The following is a 14,545-nucleotide window of genomic DNA, read 5'->3' on the forward strand; positions in this document are numbered from 1 at the left end:
CCACTTGAGAGGACTCTGAGGATAGCGTGGGGTGACAGCTTATCTGGGAGTACTCTGGAGAGGACTTTGAACTCAATTCACTTCTCCCCTTGGTCCAACAATTTGAATTTGTTGGCTTTTGAGTACACTTTGCCTGAGTGTGTTGGTTTGTTTGTTGGTTTTCTTTTGGGGAGGCATTGGGGAGTTATTGTTAATTGGCACTAGTTCAGTTGGAAAAAAAGTATTAACTTTTATGGTTGTTTGTACATATACCTAGAAGGCATGATAGGGACATAAAAAACAAAACAAAAAACAAACAAAAAGAATCCACAATAAAACTAAGCACCAAACAAATATACATATGTTGGGCTGAAATCTGTAATAACAGTAATAAATTTTACTCCTTTGAAATAACCTCATGTTGATAGTTTTATATCTTTCTAAACCCTTTATTTTATAAAGTAATTTTAAGAACGTGAATAATATATCCAGAATTTGCTACGCTTACCCCTTTTTTGTTGTTTTAGTGCTTGTTTCCCAATACCTGATTTTTAACAGCACCCTCATTTCCTGTCCCTTAACAGAAGTAAATCTTAGGCCTGGTCCACACTAACCCCCCACTTCGAACTAAGATACGCAACTTCAGCTACGTGAATAATGTAGCTGAAGTCTAAGTACCTTAGTTCGAACTTACTGCGAGTCCAGACGCGGCAGGCAGGCTCCCCCGTCGACTCCACATACTTCTCTCGCGGAGCAGGAGTACTGGCATCGATGGCAAGCACTTCTGGGATCGATTTATCGTGTCTAGACAAGACGCGATAAATCGATCCCAGAAGATTGATTGCGTACTGCCGGACCCAGAAGTAAGTATAGACCTACCCTTAGGTGCCTCTTAAACCTACAGTATTTATATTCGTCTGTTGTCTTCTCTTGTAACTTACTCCTTTTGTTTATTATACATTGCATAAAATTGCATGGGCTATTTACTCTAGATTTCCATTACTGACTTTTGACACACTTTGCTAGCATGAGCAGTGTATCCCTATCAACTTTAAAACTACTATAAGGTCATCCTGAAGTCTTGTCTCCAATGTAAATAAACCAAGTTTTTTGCACTTTTTTACAAACTCTTTTTCAGCCCTTCTGCAAATCAGTGGAACCAGTATGTGGACATAATGGTGAAACCTACAATAATGTGTGTGCTGCCTATTCTGACCGTGTGGCTGTGGACTACTATGGACATTGTCAAGCTGTAGGAGTTGTCTCAGACTATAGTTTACAAACAGAATGCACCTCTGTTAAATGTCCTCATCTTTCTGCAACTGGATGCAAACCAGTTGTTGCACCAGGTACGTTTGTTGCTAATGCTTAATCAAGGTATATGAGTGTCTGAAGTCTACTCGTATAAGCAAGTTGGTGTGGACCAAAATGATTTATTTGAAAAATATATTCTATTCTGTGTGTGTGTGTGTGTGTGTGTGTGTGTGTGTGTGACCGTTACAAGACTTATTCTGAGGACTTAATTAGGACTTACGTGGTACATAAGCTTTCTGATAGACCTTTGTGCAAAGAGGATTTCATTAATATTGAGATGTGCCTTCAGAGCCGTCTCCATTTCACTGGACACACACTGGAAAAGTCACTCATCTGCACCATGTATAGCCAAGAGTGGGGTTTGAATAGGAGCTAGCTGGCTGAGACTGAGCTGACATAAGATATGTTCTGCTTGTGCAGAATCTGCTGCTAGGCTTGCTATGCCCATGGTCTGCATTGGTTTTCATTTGGTTTCTCTGAGAAGTTAGCTGGTGGTGTTGACATGTAATGCCCTAAATGGTTTGAGTCCTACTTCCTTGAAGGTTGCCTCTTTCTTAATATGATCCCTTTGCAGTTGTAATCATCTGAAGAGCTCAAGTTTATAGACCCTGAGTTAAATAGTAGGGGGCTTGTCATAGAGCATTTTCAGTGAAAGGTGTTAGACTCTGCAACCTGCTGGTCTTACGTATCCCTAATTTGTTATCGTATCATATGGTGATGTCTTCATAAATCTGCAGGCAACCTGCAGTTATTTCTGGAAGATGTGTGAACTCCCCATTCATTCCAGTGGAGGGCTGATTTTGAAACCTAAAAGATGACAGTTCAGATGTTAACATTCTTAACGGTTCGCTGCTGATGTTTGATCTCTTAACAGACTTTCATATCTCACATGGAGAATTTAATAGCAAAATAAATAACACATGGGCCACTGTACTGATTGTATTACTCAGTTTCATAATTTATGGATTCAGAATCTCCATTTTTATTTATGGGGAAAGCTACCACTGAATTTCTAGTCTGCTGTGGTAAAATTCACAATCCAGACTGATCCAGCTTACTGCAGAATGTGCCTGGCTGTAATTAGACACACAAAAAATGCATATCGTGAAATATAAAATCTATGTTCTCTTCTGCATTAGAGTACAATTTTAGTCAGAATGTGCTTTGTATTGAACTAGTGCTTCACTTGTATACATAAATATTTAGCTGTTGAAAATACAGCAGTTTTCCACAATCCGTAATGTGGATACTACACAGCAGTGCCAAACTGTATTTAAAATAGCAACAGCAGAAAACTGCATTTTGGGGATAAGAAGGCTTTATTTCAAAGGCAGAGCAGAGGAATGATAAAATGCCTAGTCACAAGGTAAAAATTTCAGCCACCATGTTAAAACCACTTTAGAGATTCGCTGTTTCTTATGAGATCTGGAGGCTTCCCACAAAATGTCTGACTTGTGTACTAAATTTGAGTGACATCAACCTGCTGTCTGCTGGACTTTTTCATTTAATGTTATTTCTTAAAATCATTCCAGTTATTGCATTATCCTTGGGTCTTTAAACAATTAGTGTTGGACTCAATTTGAAGACTGAATCTTCCGTCCCATCCTAGACTTGTCACCCTCTTATCCAAAACACAACAGTACCTGACCCTTGGGGCCCTTTTGAGAGACATACCTTTTAAATTAAATCTCTGTATCCCAATAACAGCTTCTTCTGCAGTCCACTCTTGTCACTGTTTTGATATTGTGACATGCTCCTGCATTCAACGGTGTTTTCACCAGGTGTCACTGGGTAGGACTGCAGAGAAAAAGGCTTCATATTAGCAGCTATCAACACTAGAAAATATTGTGGGGAAGGCAAGGAAGTGGGGAACCTTTCATAGACATGCTGCTTTTACATCTAGTAATTTATGGGAAGATAATTTACAATGCCAAAGAGTCCAGGATCCAAAAACTTTATGCATTTCATTCTCATGCTTCCATTGATCTGGAACATGATCTGTCTGCTCTTAGTATTGCACATGTAGACATATGAATTTGACTTATTTGCTAAGAAGTCAAGTGGACACTGGTGAAAGGGTTCCATGATACTGTAAACAAGAAGTTTGCAATAAGGGCTTAATATTTCAAGATTCTAAGAGGAAGCTGAAAATTTAGAGATAATCATTAAGGCCAGTGTTTTCCAAAGTAGGTGCCTAAAATTAGACGCTCAGGCTTAGTCTACACTAGAAACTTACGTTGGTATAACTATGTCACTCAAGGGTGTGGAAAATCACACTTCAAATACAAGCATAGAGCCAATGCTCATAACTTCAGTTCTTCTTCAAGCTCATGTAGACTTGTCTGTTGTGGTGCCCAAAGGCCATCCCTTCTCAGCGATAGCCTGGCCAGTCTAATGGAAACAGCTGTGCACAGAATCCCATTAGATTTAGTGCAATTAAAGTATTCAGACCTTTCTACTGTGGCTGTCAAGGCCATGTGATACTTAAGATGTCCCTGTGGGTGCTCCACTCCAGGTGTTGGTGCATCCCTGTGCCTTTGCTCGGAGATTTTTGTAGCAGTACTCGTACCGGCCACGCATGCATATAGCCTGCCCCCCCCTCTCTGAGTCTAGCTTAATAGTGCACATGCGCGGCCGGTCTCCTCAGTTCCTTCTCTGCCGTCCCCGGCCTGAGACAGAGCTCAGCAGGCTCGTTAGAAAATTCTTTCCTCTTGTTACAATTACCCTTCTAGTTAGTTCGTTGTTAGTTATAGTTAGTTACCATTTTTCTCTTTTTAAAAAAAAAAAAAAAAAAAATCCTGTCAGCCGCAGCCGCTTCGGACATGCCTGGCTCCACAGGCTTTAAGCGTTGCTCTAACTGCAAGGAAGCTATCCCCTTGTCAGATGGCCACTCACAGTGTATAAAATGTTTGGGGGAGACCCACATTCCCCAAAGATGTGCCCACTGCAGCAAACTTAGCTCCAGGGCACGGAAGGACAGGAAGCTTAGACTGAAACTGCTCCTCCTCCAGAAATTCCTAGGTGCAGCTTCAGACCCAGGCGCTGATTCCGGCTCTGCTGCCCACCACAGCCCCGCTGCCTCAAAGAAGCACAAGAAATCTTCAATAAATAAATAAATAAAATAAAAGCACCTTTTGTCAGCTTCAAAGGAAACCCTGCGACACAGGATTTCCCCGGGCAGATTTACCGCTTCCCTGCCTGTGTTACCCCGCTTGAGCACATTTGACGAGCCGAGCTCCTCCGGCACCGCGCAAAACCCGCCTGAGGCTGCGGCGCGAAGCTCCGGTGCCGAGGCTTCAGGCTTCCAGCTGCCTGCCTCTTTTCTGGCACCGTTCGGCACTGCGTCCGCTGCGGTGCCGACATCCCACAACCTGCCTGACCCCCTGCAGGCTGAGATTGCTCTCCCAGCACCGCCACGGCACCGACACCCACTAGGCTGACCAGCAGTGAGCCCAGACTCAAAACACCAATGCAGAGGAATGTTTCCTCCTACCCAGCCTTCACCTCACACAGGAGCCTCAGCACTTCAATTTACTCAGGCAAGAGATCTGTTTGTGTCCCCTATCCTGCAGTCACCCCTGCTGAATGCTTGCTTCTCCCCAATGGCTGAGTCGGGGTCTGAACAGCCTTCCTCCAGTGAGGAGGAAGCTGGACCACAGGGGGATTTTTCACTGTATCAAGACTCCCATCCCCAGACCCCAGTCAACCAAGGTCATAGAAAAATTACCTCATCCTATTCTCAGGATCCTGTCCCCTGGGGGGGTGAACCCCTGGATGGCACCACCTATGCCCTACCCACCACCATGGCAATATTGGGCCCTCGAGAACACACGCGCTACGCCACCTCAACCAGGTGCAACACCGGTCTAGCACCACCACCTGATGAACCTGCCAATGACACACACAAGACACCAGGCAGCATCGTCACACGTGCAGGGTCAACCAAGTCCTGCTCCTATTCCAGTAGAGCCGGAGGTAATGCCTTAAGAAGCCTTACTTCTCCTTCCTCCAACACACTCGGATGACTACGCAAAATTCCAAGACCTTTTTAAAAGAGTTGCCAGTGACTTGAGAATTAACTTGGAGGAAGTCCCTGAACAACAGCATGAGTTAACGGACATCCTACAGCCCTCTTCTTCCTCTAGGATTGCATTACCGATCAACGTAGCCCTTTTAGAACCTAAGTCCATCTGGCAGACTCCAGCTACAAGCCTACCTACCTGTAAACAAGCGGACAGCAAGTACTTCATCCCTTCTAAGAGCTCTGAATTCCTTTTTACTCATCCAGCACCAAACTCGTTGGTAGTAGACGCAGCGAACCAAAGGACCAAACAACAGTGTTCCTGCTCCACCCCGGCCAACAAGGAAAGTAAACGCTTGGACCTCTTCGGTCACAAAGTATATGCATCCTCAATGCTACAATTTCATATTGCTAATTATACTGCAGTTCTTGCAAAATATGACCACAGAAACTATAATAAATTAATGGACTTTATTGATGACATTCCAGAACAGAAGAAACAACAATTCACAGCTCTGGTTTCCAAGGGACAAATCATATCATGTACCACTCTTCAAGCGGCCCTCGATGTAGCCAATACTGCAGCAAGATCGACCGCCACAGCAGTGGTCAGGTGCCGAGGTTCATGGCTCTCCTCTTTCTTTCCTTGAGAGGTCCAGAGTACCACTGAAGACCTTCCCTTTGACGGTGACAAACTCTTTGCCTCCACCACGAACGATGTGCTTCATTCAATGAAGGACTCCAGGGCAACCCTCCGGTCCTTAGGTCTCCAGACAATTACGACCAGAAGGTGACAATATAGATACCAACCTTACCAACGTCCACGCTACCCCGCATATACACAACACTTCCATAGATCACAGGAGCAACAACAACAACAGCAACGCCAGAGACCGAGATTCCAGCATCGTCATCCCAATTCTGCGGGGGCATCTCAACCCTCTCCCATTAATAAGCAAATTTGAAGCTTTGGTCTCACTACCATAATCCCAGCGCTGGAGCAGGGCGATTGGTTTTCAGCCCTCGACCTACAGGACGCCTATTTTCATGTGACTATACACCTGGCCCACAGACGTTTCCTACGTTTTACCCTTGGCTCAACACATTTTCAATACAGGGTTCTCCCCTTCGGACTGTCCACGGCCCCCCGTGTTTTTTCTAAGATCCTAGCCGTAGTCACTGCCTACCTCAGGAAACAAGGGGTCGTAATATTTCCTTACCTCGACGATTGCCTCCTCAAAGCCTCAATGTTTGACGAAGCTCTCAGATTCATGCAACTTACTGTCGATTATTTCCTATCTCTAGGCCTGCAAAGAAACAAAAACAAATCTACATTATGCCCCACCCAACATCTGGAGTTCATAGGAGCATACCTCGACTCCCAGACGGGATTGGCATCTCTCCCACCCGACCACTTCAACTCCATAAGCCTACTGGCCACAAAACTTCGCAACAGTCCCCAGGTCACTGCCCAAGACTGTCTACAAATACTAGGTCACATGGCCTCGTGCACCTTTGTAGTCCAAAACGCACAACTCTACATGAGGTGCTTCCAACTGTGGTTGGCCACGGTTTACAGACTGAATGTGCACTCTCTTAAACAAGACTCTCTCCATACCCGTGCGAGTCAAAGATTCTCTACTGTGGTGGACAGTTCACTCCAATCTCTGCTCTGGAGTCCCCGTTCTTCAGGAGGCTCCATCCCCCATACTGACTACCGCTGCATCTCTGACAGGATGGGGTGCACACATATCTCACCACATAGTCCAGGGGTTATGGTTTTCAACCAAAACCTCTCTGCACATAAATGTCGTAGAACTTTGAGCCATATGCAATGCGTACCGTCACTTCCTCCCACTAATCAGGAATCACCATGTACGCATAATGACAGACAACATTGCATGCATGTTCTATGTAAACAGGCAGGGAGGGGCTCGCTCCCACTCGCTTTGCACAGAGGCTACAAAGCTCTGGAATTGGTGCCTTTCGAACAACATCCGGATATTAGCTGCCTATCTTCCCGGAGTGATGAACACCACAGCAGACGAACTAAGCAGACACTTTCCCTGGGATCACGAATGGGAGATAGACGAGAACCATTTACAACATATTCCGCATTTGGGGTCATCCAACCATAGACCTTTTTGCAACTGCGAAAAACACGAAATACCCCGACTTTTGCTCCAGAGCGGGACTGGGCAAACATTCCCTGGGAGACGCATTCATGATTCCATGGAACCGAAACTTACTCTGTGCGTTTTCCCCGATACCGGTTCTCAACAGGGTCCTGATAAAAATACGAACAGACCGTGCCAAGGTGATCCTGATCGCCCTGTCATGGCCCAGACAACCGTGGTTTCCGTTCCTCAACAGAATGTCAATTCAACCACCAATTTTGTTGCCTCTCGTCCCGAACCTCCTATCACAGCAACACGGCCGATTTCTCCACCCCAACCTGTCCATGCTTCACCTCAAAGCCTGGTTCCTACATGGTTCTCCCAAAACGAACTAGATTGCAATGAACAAGTTCAAAGAGTGCTCCTACATAGCAGAACACAATCTACTCGCACCACCTATCTAAGAAAGTGGAAACGATTGGTGTTCAGGTAAACAACTTGTCCCACGTCGGTACCTCTCCCGATCATACTTGACTACCTATTGGACCTCAAGCAATCTGGGCTTTCTTTTAGCTCTATCAGAGTCCATTTAGCTGCTATTACAACCCTTCATGACAGAACTGATGATACCTCTGTCTTTGCTCATCCAATCACCAAGCGTTTCCTCAAGGGACTCCAAGCCCTATACCCAGACATTAAACCACCTGCCCCTCGGTGGGACCTTCATCTAGTACTAACCTGCTAATTCAACAACCATTTGAGCCCCTAGCCACTTGCTCCCTTTTAATCTTTCGATGAAAACAGCATTTTTAGTGGCAATTACCTCCGCCAGACGAACAGGAGAAATAGCAGCTCTTATGGCAGACCCAACATATACACTATTTTTCAAGGACAAGGTTACCCTTAGATTACACCCCAAATTTCTTCCAAAGGTGCATTCCTCATTCCACATTAATGAGCCGATACACCTGCCAACCTTTTTTCCAAAACCACATGCAAACTCGTTCGAAGCCACGATGCATACATTAGATGTAGGTGGGGCCTTGTCCTTCTATTTGGATAGAACAAAACCTTTTAGAAATTCTTCTAGACTCTTTGACTCCATCACGGAGCGTTCCAAAGGGACTCCTATTTCTACCCAGCAACTTTCAAACTGGATTTCTCAGTGCATCCGATTGTGCTATCAGATAAAGAAGGTTACACCTCCAGCCGGCATCAGAACTCACTCCACTAGATCTCTGGCTGCCTCTGTGGCTTTCTTACGCAAAGTTCCCCTGGCTGACATCTGTAAAGCAGCCACTTGGTCCTCTGAACTCACATTTGTTAAACACTATGCCCTTACTCAGGGCCCTCTCTCTGATGCACGATTGGGCAGAGCTGTACTATCTACAACATTCCTATTGGATCCGAAGTCCCTACCTCCTTGAGACACTGCTTTTAAGTCACCTGGAGTGGAGCACCCACAGGGACATCTCTCGAAGAAGAAGAGGAGGTTACTCAGCCTGTGCAGTAACTGACGTTCTTTGAGATGAATGTCCCTGTGGGTGCTCCACTACCCACCCTCCTCCCCTCTACTTCGGAGTTGGGGTAGCCTCCGTTGTAGAGAAGGAACTGAGGAGACCGGCCGTGCATGCGCACTATTAAGCTAGATTCAGAGTGGGGGGGCAGGCTCTACGCATGCGTGGCCGGTACAAGTACTGCTACAAAAATTTCAGAGCAAAGGTGCAGGGACGCACCAACACCTGGAGTGGAGCACCCGAAGGGACACTCATCTCAAAGAACGTCAGTTACTGCACAGGGTGAGTAACCTCCTCATATAAAAATGATACATGCATACAAATAGGAGGAATATATTCAGTAGATCATAACCTTTGCAAAGATATGTCACATGGCATATCTAGCATAACGCATATTCCAGTTGTGTTATTTACACTTATAAGCATATTTCCATAAACGTATAGAATGCAATGTCAAATACATAATATGATTACTATCCCTTCAGGCAGGTTTGTAGTCAAGCAAATTAAAATGTTTGTCTCATGTGTGTGTTGTACATATAAAATTTAACAGTGAAAGTAAAGTATGGCTACATAATAGATATCAACATTTATTTTATTGCATGGAGAGCTTCAGCAGAAGGAACCATTTGAAAGATATGAATGTTCTCTTTTAACTGCCAAACAACTTTCTAAAGATCTTGGTGTGTGAGATACATATTTGTCCCCATTTGTTGCCAAAGAATCTTGGAAATAACTCTTATGTCCAAGAATAATTTTTGTTTCCATTTTCATTAATAAGAAAGTATTGCTAAATATTTTGCTTATGGAAATTTGTGTGGAACTGCCATAAGTTGTACCCTAGAAATCTGAACTTTAGCAAACAGTCCCCTCTAAGAGTTACTTTAGGAAAGCTCATACTCAGCTATTTTTCTCTAGCATGATTTGTGATTAAAAGCAAGCCTACCAACTGTTAAGTCACACTAGGTTGCGATCAGCCTTTTCACAAAAGTACAGGAGCTAACAGATAATACATGTTTTCATGCTACAGAAACCAAATAATTTAAATATGCAGAAGTAAAACGTTCTCAAAGTGTATGGATTGTAAGGAAGGATGGTTCAATGGTTAGAGTGCTAGTCTGAGATTCTAGAGACCCAGATTCAGATCCCCACTCTGCTGGACTTCTTATGTGACATTGGGCAAGTCACTTAGGGCCAAGTTTTTAAAGCTACTTAGGTGTAGGTGCTTTAATACCTTTAAAAATCTTGCCTTAGTCTCTTGGCATGTCTGTATTTTTGAGCTGGGGGTGATTCCCATCTCCAGGAGACATGTGCGCTAGCTTTTGTTGAACGTGCCAGCTACAAATAGACAGTAGCCACAACCGTGCAAGAAGTAGGAGGGGCTAGCCACCCTGATTACATGCCCATTGGAGATGCTAGGTGCATACTCGGGGTGGCTGCTTGCGCTGCTGTGGCTACATTTTCTTTTTGGTGTGCTAGCTCGATGAGAGTATGCACAAGAGTATGTCTCTTTGAGTTGAGAATCACACCCCCAACTCAAACTGTAGACATACCCTCTCGTGCCTCAGTTCCCTGTCTGTAAGCTGGGGATGATAGGATAAGTACGATCTCACAGGGGTTTTATGAGGATAAATGCATATAAGATTGTGTGAAGTGCTCTGGTGTTCATATAGTTGAGACTATTTAAATACCTAAGATAAATATATTGTGATTTTTTTTTCCTGAGTGGGACAGAACCAGAAGTGGGGAAGAGGCTTTGACTTTTATCTCAAGACTGTCTTTAGTCACCCTTCTGGCTCTTGAATTCTTCTTTGGAGTGTTCAGTGGTAATGCGGCAATTGGGTAGGGCTGCAGAGGTGGTGCGGAGGACTGGATGAAGAAAGCTAGTTTATGGAATGAAGTAACAGCAGCTCTGGTAGACAGACACCTGAAGAGAGAGGGGAGAGTAGTAGAGCCAGAGGTAGGTGGTAAACCAGGAGCCCCAGGGGAGAGATGGCTAACAAGGAAAACAAGTATAGGTGAATATAGATAAATAATGTGAAATCTTAGAGGAAATCTGCCTGACAAGCCAAGAACCTAAATCCAAACATGTCATAACTGTGTTAACAAGTTAAAACAGTGCATTTACACTGCAGTCTTTTAATTACACTAATGCTTTATGCAATCAAGTTCTTTCCACCTACATCTATAATGGTTACAATAATCTGGAATCTTTCTTGCTGCTCTAGTTCCCCCTCACTTCCATCCCAGTAGTTATTACAGACTTTGGGGTACGCCCTTTCCCGAGCTGTGCACATGTAGTGTATCTTGCCTTGTGACGTAGCATGTACTTGCATATTTTTGTAGCTTCATAGCAATGTGATACCATATTGAAGTGATTAAAAGTTGATCCTCTGACTCCACATTGAAATAGCATTTGATGCATGTGGGATTGGATGGTTTTTGAATTGCAGCTGTTAAACATAAAAATTGCACAGAAATTTCATAACCCAACCACTGACTGGAAAGGTCTGTTTTCATAAAGGAAACTTTGTGTTTGGGAGTTTTGTTACTGTGTATATCATTTACCATTTAATTTTGACCTTCACTTGCTTTGAAGGATCTGATTAAAACTGCAACCTGCTTTTGTTTCTGTCATGTAGGAGCCTGCTGCCCACTGTGTGCTGGAATGCTGAGAGTCTTATACGATAAAGACAAGCTGGACACTTTTGCTAAGGTAAAGAACTGTAGCCATTTCCCATGTAAAATGGCTGAAAATTTTGAAGGGCAGTTTGTGACAGCCAGTTGTTTTAAAAAATTGGAGTATTAACCACCAAAAAAGTGTAATAAACCAGAAACTTAAAAATACTCTGTAACGGTTCCTTTTTTATAATTAGGAAGCATTTGGTTTGCTTTTCATAGTCTTAATAATTTTACAGTATGTTTTAGTCATTGGTATTAAGGTGGAAGAATTAAATTGTAATAGAGAAGGTCCAAACAAATACTATCATGTGCTCCATACAATTTTACAATAGTTTTGTGATACAAGATTGCAGCAGCTTATATCATTTAAATTGGAGAAGAAAAATGCCTATAAGAACATCCTGTCCGTTCTGTACCAGTGATGGGATTGTTCCTTTATAGCTTTCAGAATTTGATGTAGTATTACTTAATATTTTCCTACTACTGCCCTGGGAAGTAGTAGGAAAATATATTCTGTTAATGTATCTCTCTCTAAATACCTTTACTCTAATATTTTCTCTGCTTAATTTAATCTCTTTCCTCCTGATACACCTCCTGAAAAAAATTCTCTAACTTTGATTGTTTACACGCTTTTGATACTTTAAAACTATAAGCCCACGAAAGCTTATGCTCTAATAAATTTGTTAGTCTCTAAGGTGCCACAAGTACTCCTGTTCTTTTTGCATAATTATCTAAGTCATTGTTTAGCCAAACTATTCCTAGTTAACTTTTCTTTAACTTCCACATAAGTAAGACTTCCTTCCCCTCCCTGTGTTCCTTTCTCTAAACCTCCAGTTTGGTGGTAATTTTTTTCTGCTGTTGCGTGTCCAGAACTCAACACAGCATTTGAGATGCTGCCTCCCTAATGCAGTGTATAGAGGAACTATGTTCCCTACTGGCCCATGGTGTGATGCCAAAAATACATTTGGTACCACCTCACATTGCTATATCTTGTGATCATGAAATGTCTGGTATGAAAAAAGGGAACATTTTTTCCCTATCAACACGGTGCTTCTCATTTTCAAAAAAGACAACCAACAGATGAAACAGAGTAACTCCCCAACAACAATTGAAACATGATATCAATATTTAGACAATTATGTGAAAACTATGCTAATTATTTACAAGCATGCAATTTCTTCCTGTGATGAGTGTTCATATCCAGGATACAGTTTCTCAATACTTTTCCAGAGTGTCTGCAGTATGCAAGCAACCTCTTCTAAACAGTTTGCTTCTATATGTTGTACTCTCTGAGTTAAAGAAGAAAAATTACAAAATGGCTTAATGAAACTGTCAAATAATGTAAATCCCAAATTTGACCCTGTGGTCCTCACTCTATGTCTGGTTGGGAAGTGTGGCCTAGTGGTCACAGCCACAACCCCGGACTGCCAAGGGGGTTGTGGGGAGGGGAGCCCAGGCCCTGACTCAGGGCCCTTTGGGCTACCAGTAATCTGGAAACCAAGGCTGCTTAAGGCTGTTTTCCCTGGGCCTCTTCCTCTCGTCTCCCCTCTGGGGTCAGCTCAGTCCAAGACCTTCACCTGGTGGGGAAATCCAAACCAAAAGAAATAAGAGGGCATTACCAACGTTCAAGGTCAAAGGATACTTTCCTCTCTGGTTGTTTCTGCTGTGGGTCCTCCCTTCCCTCAAGGAGGGCCCCTTTGGGCAGCGGTGTCAGAGCCTTTAGCTTTCCCTTTCCCTTTGCTCTGCTGGAGCTTTGGGTTGCATGTCTGCTCACCTTCAGCTCTGCCACCCGAATGAGCTAATTCCCTGCCTTTTAATTCCTCTAGCATATGGAGCATTTGCTGCAGGTGTGGTGGGGTGGGGCTAGCTGAGCCCAAAATAATCCCTTGGTGCTCAGTATGGGGTTTGTACACCACATCACAGACCCTAAAGGGAATCTAGTAGTTCTTCGAGGAATGTCCCTGTGGATGCTCCACTTTTTTAGGTGTTTGACCGCCCCTGCACTTCTAGTCAGAGATTTAAGGTAGCAGTGCCCTGGTTGACCACGCACGCACAGCTGCCAGCTTGTGCTGCTCTGAGTGGGTATTGTGCACGTGCAGCCAACTGTCCCCCAATTCCTTTGCCGCCATTGGCTTCGGTTGGAACAACAGCAGCGCTTCAGAATAATCTTCCTCAGAATAGTTTTTCCTTTCCTTTTTGCCCAGAATTACCCCCTTCCTGTTCCCTGTGGGGTTCCTGTCTCTTTCCTTCCCATTTAAAAAACAGAGAGACTCTTCAAACGGCTATGCCTGGCTCCCCAGGCTTTAAACATTGCCTCACCTGTAGATTGTCAATATCAGTCTCTGACGGTCACGCCCAGTGTGTTCGCTGCCTGGGAGACTGGTGTTACGCAGAAGTGCCACCATGGCAAAAAATTAACGGCAAGGACCAGAAAGGCTAGGGAACTTCAGCTCAAACTGATGCTTATGGAGAAGTCCCCTGCATCCTGCATCTGACCCTGAGCAGGGGACCTCTCCCCACCAGCTCACTCACTCACCGACTGTTGTGTCGGACATGGGATCCTCCTCTAAGATCACCACAAAGGATCCAGCCCCCATGAAAACAAGTGGTCACACTCCTTCTCCCCCCCAGGGAGAATCGCCATGCAAAAAGTGATCTCTGACGGCTAAATCTGCCCCGGTACTGTCGCCATGCAGAGCCTCGGACCGCGTGGCACCGGGTTCGTCCAGTGCAGAGGCAACCCAAGGAGCGAAAGACCCAGTGCGGTCTAGCTCTAAGACAGGCAGACAAGGCAAAACTAAGCCTGTTTCCTCAGAACCTAGAGAGCTGAAGCGCTCGGCACCGAGCAGTGCTATGGCGCCACCTGTTGTTGCTATATATTACAGCAAGCCCATAGCACCAGCAGCACAGATGCT

The 14,545-nt window shown here is 44.2% G+C and overlaps 1 protein-coding gene across 1 annotated transcript in view; it reads left to right on the top strand.

Annotated features, from left to right (window-relative positions):
- RECK (reversion inducing cysteine rich protein with kazal motifs) overlaps positions 1-14,545 on the top strand; it is a gene marked incomplete in the record, with an annotated part of 268,496 nt that overhangs the window by 236,859 nt on the left and 17,092 nt on the right. The window contains 2 exon segments of the mRNA XM_034761431.1: positions 1,118-1,328; positions 11,591-11,664. Coding sequence (XP_034617322.1) covers positions 1,118-1,328; positions 11,591-11,664 — 285 coding nt within the window.

The sequence above is a fragment of the Trachemys scripta genome, chromosome 2 (assembly GCF_013100865.1).
Source record: "Trachemys scripta elegans isolate TJP31775 chromosome 2, CAS_Tse_1.0, whole genome shotgun sequence".
NCBI lineage: Eukaryota > Metazoa > Chordata > Testudines > Emydidae > Trachemys > Trachemys scripta.